Source organism: Cryptomeria japonica, chromosome 11, assembly GCF_030272615.1.
Source record: "Cryptomeria japonica chromosome 11, Sugi_1.0, whole genome shotgun sequence".
Lineage (NCBI taxonomy): Eukaryota > Viridiplantae > Streptophyta > Pinopsida > Cupressales > Cupressaceae > Cryptomeria > Cryptomeria japonica.
In genome coordinates this window covers 539,579,115-539,596,466 of record NC_081415.1, presented here as the reverse complement: position 1 = coordinate 539,596,466, position 17,352 = coordinate 539,579,115, and the positions used below count along the sequence as shown (strand labels likewise).

At 39.2% G+C, this 17,352-nt stretch overlaps 1 protein-coding gene across 1 annotated transcript in view; it reads left to right on the top strand.

Moving 5' to 3' along the window:
- The window catches only part of LOC131049044 (uncharacterized), a 76,232-nt gene extending 63,875 nt beyond the window's left edge, over positions 1 to 12,357 (top strand). The window contains exon 5 of the mRNA XM_057983048.2: positions 11,992 to 12,357. Within this exon, the coding sequence (XP_057839031.2) occupies positions 11,992 to 12,205 (214 nt within the window). The 3' untranslated portion in view covers positions 12,206 to 12,357. The remainder of the gene's footprint in view (positions 1 to 11,991) is intronic.
- The last annotated feature ends 4,995 nt before the right edge of the window (positions 12,358 to 17,352 follow it).

Sequence of the window (17,352 nt, the reverse complement as noted above, 5' to 3'; positions counted from 1 at the left end):
TTTGAAGAGCTGAAAACGAGATTGATGGGAGCACCCATACTCGCATACCCGAACTGGGATAAGGAATTCCACGTTCACGTGGATACTTCAAATTATGCCATCGGGGCTACACTAGCTCAGGTAGGGGGACATAGGTTGGACCACCCGATTTATTCTGCGAGCAGGGTGCTCTCCAAGGCTGAAAAGAACTATAGTATCACGGAGCGCGAAGCCCTCGGCATGGTCTATGCCATACAAAAATTCCGACATTACCTACTGGCTACACCATTCACATTTTATGTAGACCACCAGGCACTAATGTACTTGGTAAACAAGCCTATTATTCAAGGGAGGATAAGCCGTTGGCTATTGCTACTATAGGAGTTCATGTTTACAATTGTGGTAAGACTAGGAAGAAGCCATGTCATAGCAGATCAGCTGTCTCGGATTAAGTCAGGGGAACCTCCGGAGGGAGTAAAAGATGACTTCCCGGATGTGCACTTCTTCCAAATAGCCGTACTCCCTTCGTGGTACAAGAATATTGGAGAGTACCTGTCGACATCCCGATTCCCGGAGGACATGCCTCCAGGGGAACGGAGGAAGCTAGTATTAAGGAGCAAGACCTTTCAATTGATTAATGGCTTACTTTACAAAATGGGACCCGACCAGGTACTAAGGCGCTGTGTCATGGAGGAGGAAGTCCCCAACGTATTGAGGGAGGCACATGAAGGACCCGCAGGAGGACATATGGGCCCGGACACCACGACACGCAAGTTGTTGCTGGCAGAGCTGTGGTGGCCAATTGTACACGACGACGCCCGGGAGTGGGTCGTGGGGTGCGACACTTGCCAACGGATGGGTAAACCTTTGAAGCGGGACTTCATGCCCCTCAACCCTTCGCACGCACAGGAACTATTCGAACGATGGGGACTCGACTTTGTAGGGCCTCTTAAGGCTAGCCGTGCACGGCGGTGCCGTTACATTGTGGTTACGACAGAATACTTGACTAAGTGGGTGGAGGTGACGGCCATCCCGGATAACTCTCTAGTAATTACGGCCAAATTTATCTATGAACAAATTATTACGAGATATGGCATACCTATTCAGTTGACAAGTGACCGAGGGGGCCACTTTGTGAACCATGTCATACGGCTGTTGACCATCGAGTTTAAGATTTTTCCACTCATTATTCCCACGTGCCAATGGGCAGGCTGAGGCCACTAATAAAATATTGGTGTCGGTAATCTACAAGTCCTACGGGGTAGAAAAGGAAGACTGGGAGGAGAACTTACCCTCTGTATTATGGGCCTACAAAACGACTTACAAGGTGACCACCGGTCAAACTCCATTTCAACTGATGTATGGTCAGGATGGTCCCTGTCGAATTCATGGTGCGGAGTCTACGAATAGCAATTGAAAATAGACTCGGAGACATGGAAAGCCTAGGGGAGAGGAAAGCCTAGGGGAGAGGCTTTACAACTTGAACAAGCTGGACAAGCGTCGAATGGTGGCGCAGTGGGCCACGGAGGTTGCACAAGCGAGAAGAAAAGTATGGCATGACAAACATTTAAAACGGGCAAAATTCACCCAGGGACAGTTGGTTTTGAAATACAACGGCAAAAACGAGATCAAACCAGGGAAGTTTAAGGTGAGATGGCTAGGACCCTTTCAAATTAGCGAAGTCGGGGCCAATGAGGCGATCCGGCTGACAACGTTGGACGGAAAAGAGGTGCCCCAGGCTGTGAATGGCTCCAAATTGAAGCCGTACCACGAGCGATGGCTGCGCCAACAAGTCCTAAGTGGAAAAAATTAAAAAAAAAAGAAAAAAAAAAAGAAAAAAAAAGAACAAAGTGGCCACGGTGGAACCACCATGCGGCGGGGAAAACCACCGCACAAACCACTACCACAATAGCCCTGTGAATGCCACAACAACCCCGTGAAAACAACAAAGCCTCGGGAGAATAAAAAGAAGACAAGGCCGGAATAGAGGAAGAGCTCTGTGGATGCCTCCAGGAGATTAGAGAGTAGAGACAGAGCCGCACTACCCAGGAAAAGGTAACGGTATAACCGTTGGTGGAGAAATGAATTCCGTAGGGAAGCGCCAGTGGAGAGCACAGTTATCAAACTTGGACAAGACGGCAAGGGTTTTACCATCAGGAGTAAGGATTGTAGGAGGCATAGACACAAGTGCTAGTAAAAAGAAGCACCGACCAAAGGTTGCAGCAGGCCCATGGCGAATAACAACGGACACTGTGATGTTTGAGGGTTTACATGGGTTGAACTGTAGAAAACGGTGGAGTGATACAACAAAAAACTATTTGGTGAAGGAGAATTTGAGGAGAGCAGGCGTACAATGGATTATCCGAATGCCAATCTTTTGGATAAAGGAGTTCGAAGGGCCTCTTAGAGCCATGATTCGGAATTATGAGAGCCATGGGTGTTGCTTGGTGATTGATTATTGTGGGAGGAAGCTCACTGTGTCCTTCTCCAGAACAGAGGTTGCCCGGGTTTTTGGCCTGCCGACCATAGGAGCCACGAAAATCAATGAGGTAGGGAAGAGGGCCTCACAGCAGGACAGGGAAAAGATGCTGGGTTTAGTTTGTTGTCAGCTTTCGCAGAAGGAATGGGAAGACGTAGCTCATGCACAGAAGAAGAGGGGCGTGAAGGACTTCATTGCTGAGGGCAACATGCGTTGCTTAATGGACGTGGTGAAAAGTAGGCTCACCGGTTCTAGCCGTGCCTCAGACATTTCTACCCAGCACATATTTCTCATGGACGGGCTGCGCAATGGGATACAGTATGACTGGGCAGCTGTCTTAGCAGATAAGTTGGACATTTTTCTCTTGTTACGGCACAAAACTTTTTATATGCCGCACCATGCCATTGCTTTGTTCCTTGCGGCCACGATGGACCAGGTCCCACTGAAGGACAACGAGTTTAAACCACAGTTACCAGTGGACGATACACACCCACCTGTTTGCTATTAGATGCATTTGGACAGCTTGGGCTCTGGGCCCAACAGTACTCCGCCATCTTCAAAGAAAAGAAAAGTACAGGTGGTAGTCTCCAAGTCTGATGGGGACAATGGTATGGAAAGTGACAACTCAGAGGAGGACGCGGAGGAGGCCTTCTGCATGGAGGGTACATAGCACGAGGAGTTAGAGAGTGTGGGACCAGCCGTGGGAGATAAGGGGGCATGGCGCAAGATGGCACACAACAGGTTGCATCTTCCATAGGGGAGATTCTTTTTTCACCTGCCCTTCTTTCGGGTACTTTGCCTATGGATGCAAGGACACGGACCCTTGGCCCTGCATTTGGGGAACTACGACCGACCATCACCCTCAGTCCACCCCAGGAGACATCATCAAGGGTAGCCCCAGCCTCAACTATGCATACAAGGGCACCAGTTAGTACCAGAGGAGTGATAGAGCCAGTTCAACATGTGGGAACGGAGGAGATTCCGCACATTGAGAGTGTCGCCGTGGGGCAGGCTAGCAGGATGTTGGGAGAGCCTGTGGATGCAGCCACAGATGCCTGGCTTAGTGAGTGGGCAATGCAACCTATGCACCCGGTCGGAGTTCCTCCTTTATTGGGACGCTGTCACATTCTCAATGAGGTTGTGGAGTTGGACGATAGCGCGGGTCTGGAGCTCATGGGGATAAGGTGGATGCCCCCTCCGGAGTGAGGTCTCCATTAGATATTGAGGTCGGGCTAGAGGTCGTTAGTGGATTGGCTTCCATGGGTGCATACATGGCACACATTACTCACGCGGGAGAGTCAATATTGGAACAGGGCCATAAGCTGGCCAAGAGTATGTAGGCAGCCGAGACGGATGTTGCTGCAGGAGCCTTAGCCAGGCGAGCGCAGGTCCTTACTGGGTAGTGTGAGGAGTTTGAGCGATGTTTTCTTTCTCAGGGATGGCCCGCAGTGGAGACACCGGAGATGGTAAGTGCTTGGCAGGCTCCACGGCTTCCGGGTAGCCACCAGTTGTACTCCCTGGTGCAGGAGATGGAGCATCAGTTCCGAGATACTTACTTAGCCCTGCAGCGGGCTCAGCATCGGGGTGCTTCTATAGAGGCTGAGAGACTAGCTGCGATGGAGGCTAGGCGGTCTATTGAGACTGAGTTGACTCGCGAGAGGGAGTCCAGATTGGTGCTAGAGGCGGAGTTGGCTAGAGAGAGGGAATCCAGGTTGGCGCTGGATGCTGTGTTGGTTCAGGAGAGGGAATTTCGGATGTCGCTGGAGACCCAGTTGGGGACGGCTTAGGAGACATTGGATGCGAAGGAGAAGAAACTGTTGGAGGCTGTGTTTATGGTCAAGAGATCTCGGGAATGCTAGTTGGCGACAGAGCATACTTTGAGGCAATTTATTGAGAAGCAGCAGTCCAGGCCTTCTTCATCAGGGATGTTTCCTCCTCCTCCTTGATTTTCTTCTGTGTAGCATTGTACTCATCCCCATTTTGTTGTGTTAGTCTCGGATTTTTGTCCTTGTCGTTCGGAGACAACTTTTCTTAGGGGGGGATGATGTTGGTCGTAAAATGGGCTTTGTACTACTTGTTAAGCTACTTTGGTTAAGTATGTTAGTGTCATCGAGGGTAGTTTTCCATTGCACGACGGTTCCCCACGGGTGGTAACCGCAACCCTCGATTGTGTCTTTATATATGCTCTTGTACTTGTTGTTGGATACACTTATGCAGAGAATGATTATTGTACTAGACATTTTGGCATTAATGAAAGCATTACTCTGAGTTTCTGGTTACTACTCTATCCTATGGTTATCATCTGATTGTTGATATGCAATATTAATAACACACCCCATGGGGTAAACAACAACTATTTGATCAAGTGAGAAATCAGAATTAGCTAATTGTTCCGGTTTCTTGAGATAGTAAAAAACGGGACATTACAAAAACTTAGAGAACAATCAATTATTCATAATACAATCAACCATTATTATATTTAGGCCCCTTCCCTACTTCTTTCCTAACCCTAATGGAGGACGGGGATTTACTGTCATAGGGCGCTTGGAAACCAGTCTACAAGTAGGCTCCCTCAAGGTTTCAGGAGACTCCATCTATACTCCATTTTGGGCTTACCTATCTTGTGAGGAATTACTCTGCCTCTCCCTACACACACCAACCTATCCTCTCGAAGGCAATAGTGAATGATTAAAGACTAGGCCATTAATATAGTAGTCTTTCATATATTATGAACACATATGTACGTAAATGAAATTAGTATAAATCTGATATCCCTATTATTATCAAATGCAAATCTGATTGACAATATTCGTTTATATGTATTGATACCAGAATAAATGTAATAACTTATATTGTATATATTGGCTCATTATTCTTAATAGGATGCAGACATAACATAACATAAATGTAAACAAGCATATGATCCAAGTAAGATACAGCGCACCAATTACATGTCAAGTTATAACTCTGCTATCTGCAGTTTCTAAACTTAAATCTGCTGTTACTGGTTGTCCATCAATGATCTGATCCACTGTCTTCCTTCCTTTCGTCCCAATTTTGATCTAGGTTATAGACTCCCGTATACCACTCCATCAATCTTGAAGGATTGTGACCCTTCTACAAGTTGTGACCCGTGGAAAGTGTGACCCTTCTACAAGTTGTGACCCGTGAAAAGTGCATGTCCATTTGCATGCCAAGTGGTGTCCCTTGCCAACCACACGTCAGATGCTGCTCATAATCCCTTAGTATTCTATTAACTAATCTTTAATCTGTTCTTACTTTCTAGGGAAGATCGTGGCTCTGAGGAAAGAAGAGATTGATTCATAATTATTATTCATTATAAACCCTGTTTCATGCTATTTGTCATGAAGACAATAATGAACATGGAGTGCTGTTGATTGACAATCGGAGTAAGAAGTTGTGAAGTCTTACCATCGTAAGACAACTTCTTATTTGGGTGTGTGACAGATCGGGGGCATGACAAATGGATCTGTTCACCCCTTTATGTCCCTCACAACAATAATAGGTCAGCCACAATGTGAATCTGCATCTCAAATTTGAACAATGATCTTGGATGGGAAAATCCTACCTGGGAAAATTATGGCACCAAAACATGACCAATAATGACATTACAACATGTGCTGGGGAGTTGGAAAGAGAGCATGACCAAAGGTGGAAATATTAGAGTTGGGGGCTTGGAAATCATACCACAGGTTGGGGTGTCGGGTCAAGCAGCTGGCATTCTGGTAAGGATGGGTTCAAAAGTTTGACAAATACAAAGGAAAGAGGGGGGAAGGATGAAAGTCATGATAGAATGAATAATTCTGAAACTCCCGATAGAGAAAAAAGGAAAATAGAGCTGGAAGGAAAGACATACTCAAAAGGGGAACTCTGACAACTAACACAAAATTAGAAGAATAGACCTAAAAAATATTCATCAGAAAGAAGGCGAAAAGGGCACAGCAAAGCAGGACTAGGGGGGACATGAGAAACAGATAATAAACCAAATATCCACATTACATAACAGTTTACTAACCAGCTTGAAAATAATCAAGCATCCCTGCTTAATCTCTTCAAGCTTTAGTAGGAGGAGGCTCATCTTGGAGTGTTTTAGGTAGCTTTATTCTTAACTGAAGATTAATTGTTCAGCTAGAGTGGCAAAATTTGTTGAAGCAGGCTATGTAGTAATTCCTTCGGAACCAAGGTACACTAGCCTTCCATATTACTTTTCTGAATGAAAATCTAGATAAAAATCATAAGATGACTATGATTTTTTAGGTTGTGTAATGAAATTTTGGGCCCCATTTCACATTTAGACTCTCAATTTGACTCTCCCTATCATTCGAGGGGCCAATGGTTTAAACTTAAATACTGTCTTGTCTCAGTATTTTAGTAAACATATCTGCATATAAAAACAGATCCTCGGTTTAGTCTGGTCGCAATTGTGTGCCTTATACATAGACAAATATCCTTGTGCAGGTGGGTTGTCTGGCATTGAGCTGCCATATCTAATAGCTGTTGAGATCAAGTGTTATAATACCATTTTTTTTGACAAAAGACAAGATCTACTGTTGATCAGTTGTTTTGAGACTTGGATAGACTTGTAGCTATTTTTAAAACCCGTTGATATTCAGTTTAGCTCAATCTAGGGGCCTATCTGCGATTTGTAGACTTTCTGTATAAAAACCCCAAAAGGAAACCATTCTCCACCCTATCCAGAATCCAGCCTCCTTTTCTTCTGGAATGCATTTAGGAACAGAGATTCGACCAATGTTTGATTTTAAGTACCACCATCCAGAAATCTTTGCTTGCGTGTTCAGGAAAAGATAATTTGTAACAAAAAATATGGTACACCTTAATGGTTTTGAGCCAAGTTTACCAGTTACAATACTTGTCCTTGATACATTTGAATTGTGGAAATATTAGTTTTCTATTAAGATTTGTTCCAATTCAATTTAAACCTACAAGCTTCCTTCTCTGTTCTCAATTTTTTTGTCTTAGGCTATCTATTTTCAGATCTGAATATCTGTCATTGTAAAGTTTAAACAGGTAGACAATGCTGTCCATGTTTTGGCAAAGTTGCATGTCATTGCCAAATTGCCATTTCATAATCAATTGGTCCTGCAACATTGTTTTACTTAGATGTTTGATGGATAGAAGCACAAACTGCCTAGTCTAGGAATTTCATTGCAAATGAAGAGGTCTTCAATCAGGTCATGGAAGAAATGTGTGTTAAGATAGTATTGTTCTGCATACCAAGTTATATATTTAGCTGATATTGCTGCCTCTGATAGGCGATCTTCAAAAACTTAAATGGATTTCCTCTCTAGTCCACCTGTGTTGCATTGACAACCCTCACTGCTTTATCCATTGCATCATACAGTGCTCATATACTATGTTCAATATTTTGACCAATGGCTCTGAAATTTTGATTAGTTCATTGCCAGCCTACTTAGGATCATTAAATATTAATTCTGCCATATCTTTAGCATCTGCCTTCTTACTATTGTTAGAATTGGCCAACTCCTGGCTGGCACACATTTCATTTGGTTCTTTTTTATGGATATGGTTTGCAATGAACTAAACTGGTTTCAAACCATGTGATTGCAAGGTTGGAAAACTCTTCATCGTCCATATCTTTTCTCAACATGTTAAGGACATACATCAATGAGTATGATAAACCTTGTAATTGTTTTTCTGTTTTGTCTTAGATGATGATGGGTCATCTCTCCATTAAGTCTCCCTGTAGAATGGTTATTAATTTTTGTTTTGGTAACAATTTGTACATGTTCTATTCTCTCCTCAAAAATGACATTGTCGAACAATTCACACAATGAAAACTGCTCTTGATTTTTGTGAATGCATCAACTCCAAAAAATTCTATGGCTCTAGGAAAGAAAACTAGAAATTATTGGTAGTTGTGCTCTTGCCATTACTCTATCCACTATATACAATATTGCTTCCTTTGCTGGCTGAAGGAGTATGATGCTTAGCTTATATTAGATTTACGACTTCAACAACTCATGCAAAATATTAGTTATAACATTTTTGGTTGAAAGAGGCTTTGTACCAAAGTTACTCGAGTCGTGACTCGGCTCGGACTCGGCAAGGCCGACTCGAGTCGTGACTCGGCTATGACTCGGCAACGACTCGGCAATGACTCGGCAAAATAAAAAAACCCTTGAAATTAAGAGATTTTTAACAATTTTAAACTTGTTTCATGCACCCATTATTGAATAAAGCCCAATTATAATGTGTGCTAGCTTGTTATGCCATGAAAGGCATGTTGGTAGAGTATCTACTTGTTTGGGGCTTCTGTTTAGTATTTTCTTTGGCCAAATTGAAATTTTGGGAGCACCAACATGAGACATCATGAACATCTTCACTTGGAAACTGTAAGGAGTGCTTGTGTATGGTAGCATTAAATAGCGTGCTTGTTGAACTTAGATTTTACCTTGGGACTATAGTTGACCTTGGTCTTTCTTGGACCTCTTAGTTTTTAGGCTATATATATGTTGGATGGAAGGGGGAATTGTGAGGCCATAAGGGTTTGAAATTATGCTCTTCAGAGACATGTCCCTTGCCAAAAATAACCTTGTGCCCCATGGCGGGATTTTTTGGGATGTGGGGATAGGTAGGAAATGTCCCCAACTCACCCTCTTTTTTCAAAATTTTAAGAAACATCCCTGTTGTTAGGTACTCACACATCGCCCCATTGCAAATGAAGACCCCCACTTTTTGCTTTCTAGGGTTAGCTCTTTTAGTTTTGTTGTTGGTCGTTTTAGTGTCTTAGCCTTTGCATTGAAGGGATTGAGTTTCTCAAAGGTCATCAATTCAAGTGGATCTCCTCAAGGTGGACTGAAGGAGGTTAGGTCAGTTGAGTGATTAGGGGTTATTTAGATCATTCCTAGGGTTTTTGTGTACTATCTGGTCACGCTTCATGTTGCTAAATCAAACCTTGGTGTAATGCATAGTGTCCTCCTAGGTCTCGTCCCTTACATCAAGGTCAGAGTGAACTTGCCTTAAAAGTCTGGAATGCCATCCTGATCCTGAAATGGCTTGAAATTTGACTAAGTCTGGAAATTTGAAGGATCCTCCAAAAACTAGATTTTGCATTATAACTCATGGAGGTCCGAAACCACTCTCAAAACGGAGAGAAAAACTTGTCAAACAAGTCAAAACATTGACCTGTCGTGGCCGAGTCTTGGAGCTTGGACTCGGCGAGTTTTGCCATAACTCGCCTGAGTCGCGAGTCAGGGGAGTTATGGTCAAAACTCGCCGAGTCCGAGTCCCGAGTCAGCCAAACTCGCCGAGCTTGGCTCGACTCGCCAACTCGGCGAACTCGCCTGACTCGCGGCGAGTTTGGGAACTCTGCTTTGTACCCTACAGGACATGTAGCAATAGCATTGACCATGGGTTGCTAGTATGGAGGCATGGTAACATAGAAAACCATATTCTGGAAGAATAAAAAATGCCTGTCTTATATATATATATATATACACTCCAAAGATGGTAAGAATCAGGTGCTTTATGAGGAGGAATTTACATAGCTTAAGCTTAAGGTTTCAAAGTTCAAACACCTAGAAGTGATTTCAGTGGAAGGCAAATCTCTTTATCTTATCTCTCAATTATGTTTGTTTTAACTTTTCAAGATAACGTGGATTCTTGCTTGTGCTTGTTCTTTTAAATGGTTAGGCACATATGGGAAAGTAGTTACATCTTTTCATAAAATTTGGGTAAGGTGATCTATTTTATGTGGTGTATGGTTGGGTTGATTTTTAATAGCAAAAATTGCATTAAACAACCCTTAGCACAGACTTTACAGTGTGCTAAAAAGGGTCTGTTGTCCTCTCCAATTTTATTTCTTTAGAGTTTCACAGAAAAGAGGGGAATTGGTTGTTGATTAATTTATTCATAGAAAGGAAAAGTGATCTTGAATCTCTATGGTTTCCTTCTGAGAAGTGCTTGAATTTAACCAAACATATCTATGCTAATGCCTGTCAAAAGTTTATATAAATATAAATGACGATTATCAATGTTCCACAATTGATGGGCTAAACTCGAAAATTTATTTTCTCTTTATAATTCTATGCTATCAAAATGCCTTTAAATTTAAAAAACAGAAACTTTTCTGCAATTTTTTATCTTTTTCTCTTAAGTCCGAAATTTCTCCGTTTTTTCCCAATTAAATCTTTTATTTTATGAATTTCTTTATACTTTTGGTTTGCCAATTTTTTCCCCACAAGATTTTTGCCGCTATGGTTTGACCTTGACCCATTTTTGAAAGCTACATTTCTCTCCATAAAAATATCCTATTCTAGTTTCACTGTTCTTGTCTTGCACCTCACACATATATAGATCTCTTATCTTCTTGTTCATAGTTATTGTATTTTGTACAGGCTGTTTTTATGTAAATCTGCCAGATTTTTACGTAAGTAATCTTTGAGACTTTTTGTAATTTTATCTTTCATTAAAATATTCTTTTCAATTAAAAAAATGAATAATTGGGGCCGTAATAAATAAATCAAGAATTTAAAATCTTCATGGCAGGATACATAAGGTGGGTGGTTTACTATGCATTAAAACATTTGATAACAATTTTTTGCCGATAATAACTTGTTCTCAGCTTCTCTGCCATGTTTTGTTTCTTTAACTGCAACAAAGCCGTTGCAGTGATGTTTGTGGGGCTGTTGCAGCTGTTTTTGTTACAGTTTTTTGCCTGTTTGTTGTTTTAGGTTAATTTGTTTCTTCGCAGGGCTGTTTTATGGAAAAAAATGCGTATTACAATTAATGTTTGTATATGCATTGTTGTTGTAGCACCATTTTCTCCCACCTCGATTTCTGGTCATGTTATTGTTGACATCATGTTTCTTCCTTTCTTATCTCCAGGAACATAGCTCCAAAGTTGAAAATAGGTTTGACAATCCATTACTCATTTAGTCGACTGTTACAGATTAGTCCTTTACGACAGCAATGAATTCTTGTAGAGAAGATTGATCTATCCTATTTGGCACACTAATTTCCATAAAATGTCTTAGCTGTGTAAATATTTAGCTTATCAAATTTTCCTAGTCAGCTCTTGATTTCCATCACTCTGCTTGTCTCCCCTTCTTTCCTGTCTTAGGATCTTTGGATGTTGCATTTCGATTTGCTGATTTATGTCTCTTTCATGTCAACTTATAACAAAAAAACCACCAGTTGTTCTAAAGACTGCCAACACTGTCTGGCCTCGAATCCAAACAAACCAATTGCAAGACCATTTTCTTCCCAAGTATCTCAGCCTTTGGATCATCTTACCTGGTTTATTACTTTAGGTATCCAACATTTGCAATTTTTGTTTGATTCATCTGTTTTTATTAAAGTTGCTTGTAAAATTAGATTGCATATTCGACACTATTTCAGAGGCCCGAGTATGCTATGCAAGGATCCTAGTTCATTTCTAAACGATAGTATAATGAAATTATCAATTTAGAGAAGTTGAAGCATATTTTTATGCTAAAGTTCTTGTCTGGTAAAATTGGATGTATGTACAGATGGACCTTACCAGAAATAAAAGATTGCTTAGAAGAGGCCGGATTTAGTTCTGTACATTTTTGGATTCGTGAAATGCCAGATATACAAGGGGAGGAAATGGAGGACTACGATGTGAATGATAATGTAAAGTATGAAGAAGTTTCCAGCTTCAAGCAGCAGGGTGCTTGGAATGCATACATTGTTGCTGTTACAAATAAGGTTGAGATGAGATGAAGTTTTAGATTTTTTGTTCTATGTAATTTGTGTTTCAGCATTTTTTGCTTAGATTTTGAGTTTTTGATTTGTCATCACTGGTAATAAACAACAGAAATATTTGAGTTTTGCTTCTTCTTTGTTGAAATGACCTATAGATGATTGCAACTATATCTAAACTTTTTGTACTTGTGGGAAAAGCTACATGTTGAAAATCTAATGTGTGTAATTGCTAGTGCTTTTTTGTGATGTCCCCGTCTAAACATGATAGAATTTAATTATAAATGATAATACAATAAAAAATAAAATATATATAACCAAATGAAAAGAATAGAATAAAATCTTAATAATAAAAATAAATAAAATTAAATATATAATTTATAATTAATATCAATTTCATATTTACCAAATAATAATATAAATTCTACAATATTAAATTATTGACAAAATAACAACTAATACATTATTAAAAAATAATACTGTATTATTATATTATAACTAAGACAATATTTAATTAAAGTAACAAATATGATAGTAAGGAACCTATCCGCTTTCTAGTCCGATAAGTGGCTGAGTGACCATATATGTGGAGTGTATTGCCCATTATTAATACTTACACCGTCGACCCTCTCTAAAGTAATATTAATAACAAAACATAAGTATTGACAAATATTTTCTAAACTTGGCGATTCGACGGCTCTTGGAGTCGCATACACTAGTCACTAGAGATTCACAAAGAGGCACGATTATTGTCGGCAGCGCCGTTTCTCAGGAGTCGCTTTTGTACGGCCGACTATATTTAGGAACCGCTATTGGTATCCCAGAAAAGAGGGGCTCCGTCTATTCTGGTTTCAATACAGATTTTTTGTACAGCATGTTAGCGACAGTTTAGTCAATCGCAATTGGCCCTAAGAACCCGACTCAGACTCATTCCCAGAAACACAGAATTAAGAACTGTATCCAAATTACAGCGATAGTGTGAAAGGCGGAGCCAACCTTAGCTTGTCCACAGGCTCTCAGACAAGGCATAATATCTAGATAATCAGATGTGTGTATATTCCAGAACAATCTGACTTAAGTGTATATTCAGAATAGGCATAATATATATATATAATCTGATATAAGTATATTCAGAACAGGCATAGCATATATATATATATATATATAATCAGACATAAATAAATATTCTAGAATAGTGACGTATTGTAAATCAGAAGCTTTATTTATTTATACTTGTTAAATTTTCTGCATAGCAAAAAATACAAAACTTGCAGAAAAATTAAGATAAAAAGAGCTCTGAAAATAGATCTGAATGGTTCTCTTGTATTTTTAATTACACTGATTGCATGAATATAAATACAATTATTGAACTTGTAAGAGCTGAAATTATGGAGGAGAGCATAGTAATTTCTGAAGGAGGCAGAGTTAAAACTTAAACTCTCCGTTGTTAGCTTAGATATATGCAATGCATGAGTGCCTGTTACGGTGGAACAATAGTTTCCCATAAATCATGGACACCAGACACACATGAGACAGTTGCATGCACTAACAATACTTAGTTTGTATATTGCGTATATACAGTCATTTTAGACTTATATGTCTAGAACACATCAGGTTTCATATCTAAGTCACTTTGAAACAAGTATCAGCAATTCATTCTTTCATCAGTCTGCTAGGGAAAAAAAGACTTGATCAGGGACATTACACAGAATTGCAAGTCATCCCAGAAGGGGACATTACATTGTTTCAGCATGCATGTAGATCTTTTCGAAATTCTCGTGCATTGTCTTTTCTGATGCAGTGTACTTTTAAAGTCAACATTATCCTATACTTTGAAGATTCAACTGAAGTAAAGAAAAAATAATGTTCTATTGTGATTTGGGTAGTTAACCTAGGATATTCGATGGATATGCTTAGATGTATATAGTTTTTGCATTGTGAGTAGGTGATACAAACTGTTGAGCTGTCTATTTTAAAACTCATTCATTTCATTGACGAAAAAACAAAAAATTGTCTATTAAATGTACACTAATAATTATGATGGGGGTTCACGTTTCTAGATTTTGGGTATTACAGGGAATGGTTATCAAAATAAAATAAAAAAATAGTATTTAATTTTTTTTTTAATTAAATATTAATGTAAACAATATGAATAAAAGAAGCTAAAATGTATGTGAAGTTGTACTTCTATATGACATTTTTTTACAAGGATGCCAAGTCTCAATGCCATCACCCTTATCTTCAACATATTAAGGATTGAAGGCATGCTTCCGATTCCAGGCTGGGACATTGAACGAATTTTTGTGTTAGATCAAGTGATGAAACAAGAAGACCCTATATATGCCAGAGAAAATGGTACTCATGGGATTGGGTTTCATCCTAGCATAAAAACATTGGCACAATGGTCAAAGGCCCCCAACACGGATAAGCCTAAACTTTTGTATGGTAGAAGAGAAAGCGGGGGATGCAATTTTGAGAACATTAAAAAACACATCAATTGTTGAAGCTACCACATTTGCATTCCATTCTTCATATTTTGCAAAGGTAGTTGCCGAGGAAGAGGAGAAGAGACATGGAACACTGATGAAGCAACATGTGGTCTTAAATTCCTCGTTTAATCAATTGTATATTGAAAATGTGAAGTTGAGGAAGGAATTAGCAAAGAGAGATTCTTCTTATGTTGTTGTAATAGTGCAGCGACAACCTCTCCAAGGACAACAAATGTAGGTTAGACTTGTTGAGCCAGAGGACATTCCCTCTATTTCCATTTTTGATCTTGAGATGTTGAGTGATAAAAATAGGGCCTTGGCCAAGGTAATTAAGAATAAAAATAGAATGCTAGATTGGACCAAGTTCAAGAGAAGAGAAAAGTGGTTGAAGATCATGAAGAACACAATTTTGCATTTACTTGAGCAAATTTTGAATAAACTGGATGAGGTTCATGCCTCGTATTTACATATTTTCCAGGTCCATAGGCAACTGCAAGACCTTGTCTCATTCTTTAAACCTTTGAAGGCCACGTGGCATCCCAGAGCCACAACTTTGAAAGGAACATTCTTGGCACTCAAGAACTTGCCCTCTGCCCCTCCAATTATTGGGGCTACATGGAAAAGTTACAACATAATGATAAAGGAAATTCATCATGTAGAGGTATGAGAGGTGATATTAAAAGAAAAAGTGAATTCTTTCAAAGATTTGCAACACTGGAGAATTCCTAGAATTTTCGGAAAGGATAACCAAGTTAAGGCCCTAAATGATTGTAAAAAGGATTTTGAAGAAGCAATGCAATTAGCAATGAATCAACTTGTGTGGGAAAATCAACACAAAAAGGAAATGTATTATTTATTCATTGATAAAATTTTGGAGGTTGATTCATTTTATCAAAAATTTGTTGCTGAGGTTAACAACAAAACAAAGGAGGCAATAAATAAATTGCAAGAACCTAAAGCCTTCAGTTGGCCCACCATTGCACAAATTGAGAGTTGACACAGAGTATTGCATGTTGGAGGAAGAGCAACCATAAGAAGAGTAGCTCTCAATGCCAGTTTTTGTTCGCCTTGTTCTTTTGCAGGTTTTGTTTTGGAGGTGTACATCCTTTGTCTCACAATCAACATGTACCTCCTAAGGACAGTGCCAATTTTAGCATCAAATTTTGAATTTTGGAAAGTGATAGATGCTGGAATATGAAGACACCTTAGCACCACTACTCTTCAACTTGCGGCTCAAATCCCAAGAGGTTATCTCAATCGCCTCTTCCTCTCCCTCAGGGATGATTTTGTATTGCACTTGTAAAGATGCTTTTAGGCATATTCCATTGAAATGCAAATCAAATTTTGATGTGTGTACTATTGACTTGAAGCTTGTTTTGCTCCCTTGTGCTATAAAAGGGAAATTAGGGCTAGTAGTAAAGGATTTAGGAATTTGAGGAGAAAGTAGAATGTATTAGGTGCAAGTCCATAGTAATAGAAAGAGTTTTTTGTAAGATTATGTTGTGAACTGTAATTAAAGTGTATATGATTTTTTAGAATTAATGAAAATAAACAGTTCAGATTGTCTCCATTTTTGTGTATGCATTGTATGAATCGCTATGTTAATGACATATTGATTTGTCTTCTCTAATGGAGAATGTGTAATTTTGATAATGGGTCTTTTTTAATGAAAGAGTTAAATTCTATTTCATGATTATTGAAATGTGTTAACTGTTGAATGCAATTTTAAGAATAGTTTGCACCTTGTTTCAACAACATGTCATGTAAGGCATGAAATGTTGGATTAGGGATTGCTACATGGGTATGCACTATAGTTTGTCTGCAACTTGACTTTGTTCCCAATTGAATACGCACTATTCTTACTTTCTCTGTTGTTCTAGGGTCATTCAAAATCATAATATAATTTTCTTTTCTATTTATAGGAGTAGGTGTGGAGTTAGACTTTGTTCTCAATAGTTTGCAAGGCAAATGAGATTATGCCTTAGCTCTATGAAATATAAAACACACATTATCATACATCTGAGAACTATCCACTTTAAATAGGTCTATTGTTTAGAGTTTATCATTTTCAAGACCTACAATTAAAACACCTTCTTGAGTTTTTTGGAGCTCAAAGAGTAGAAGGCTTATATAACCCTTGTTCGTTGCATTTTCTTGTTTTCAGTTTGTTGATAGCCCTAATTGCATGTCCTAGGTTCCCAATCCCATAATATGGTATTGTGTTTCTCGTTAGGACTAAAGGTAGCTATTGGGCAAGAGTCCAATGTTAGAGTTTGTAGGATCATCTTCTACATTGTTTGATGTTTGAATGCCAATGATGTAAATAACATAAGTGAATTTTTGCTTTGTTTTTTGCACTTGCTATTGTACAAAATGACAAATCTATTGCCATTCATTATTTATTAAGGGAGTTCCAAGGTCTTAGCTTTAATAAAATCAAATGAATAAAAATAAATATATTAATGCTTACCACATTTTGAATGGGTTGTTTTATAATATCAATTAAGAACTTCAACATGGTTCTAAGTAATAGATTCACAAGAGAGTAGAACTTGAGAAAGATGTCCACAACAAGTTGTACTGATTTACATGTTTTAGAAATCCAAGTATCTTCATTAAGATCATTATATTTGCTTTTTGAATCATTCTATGATAAATATGGTAGCTTACTTGGAATCA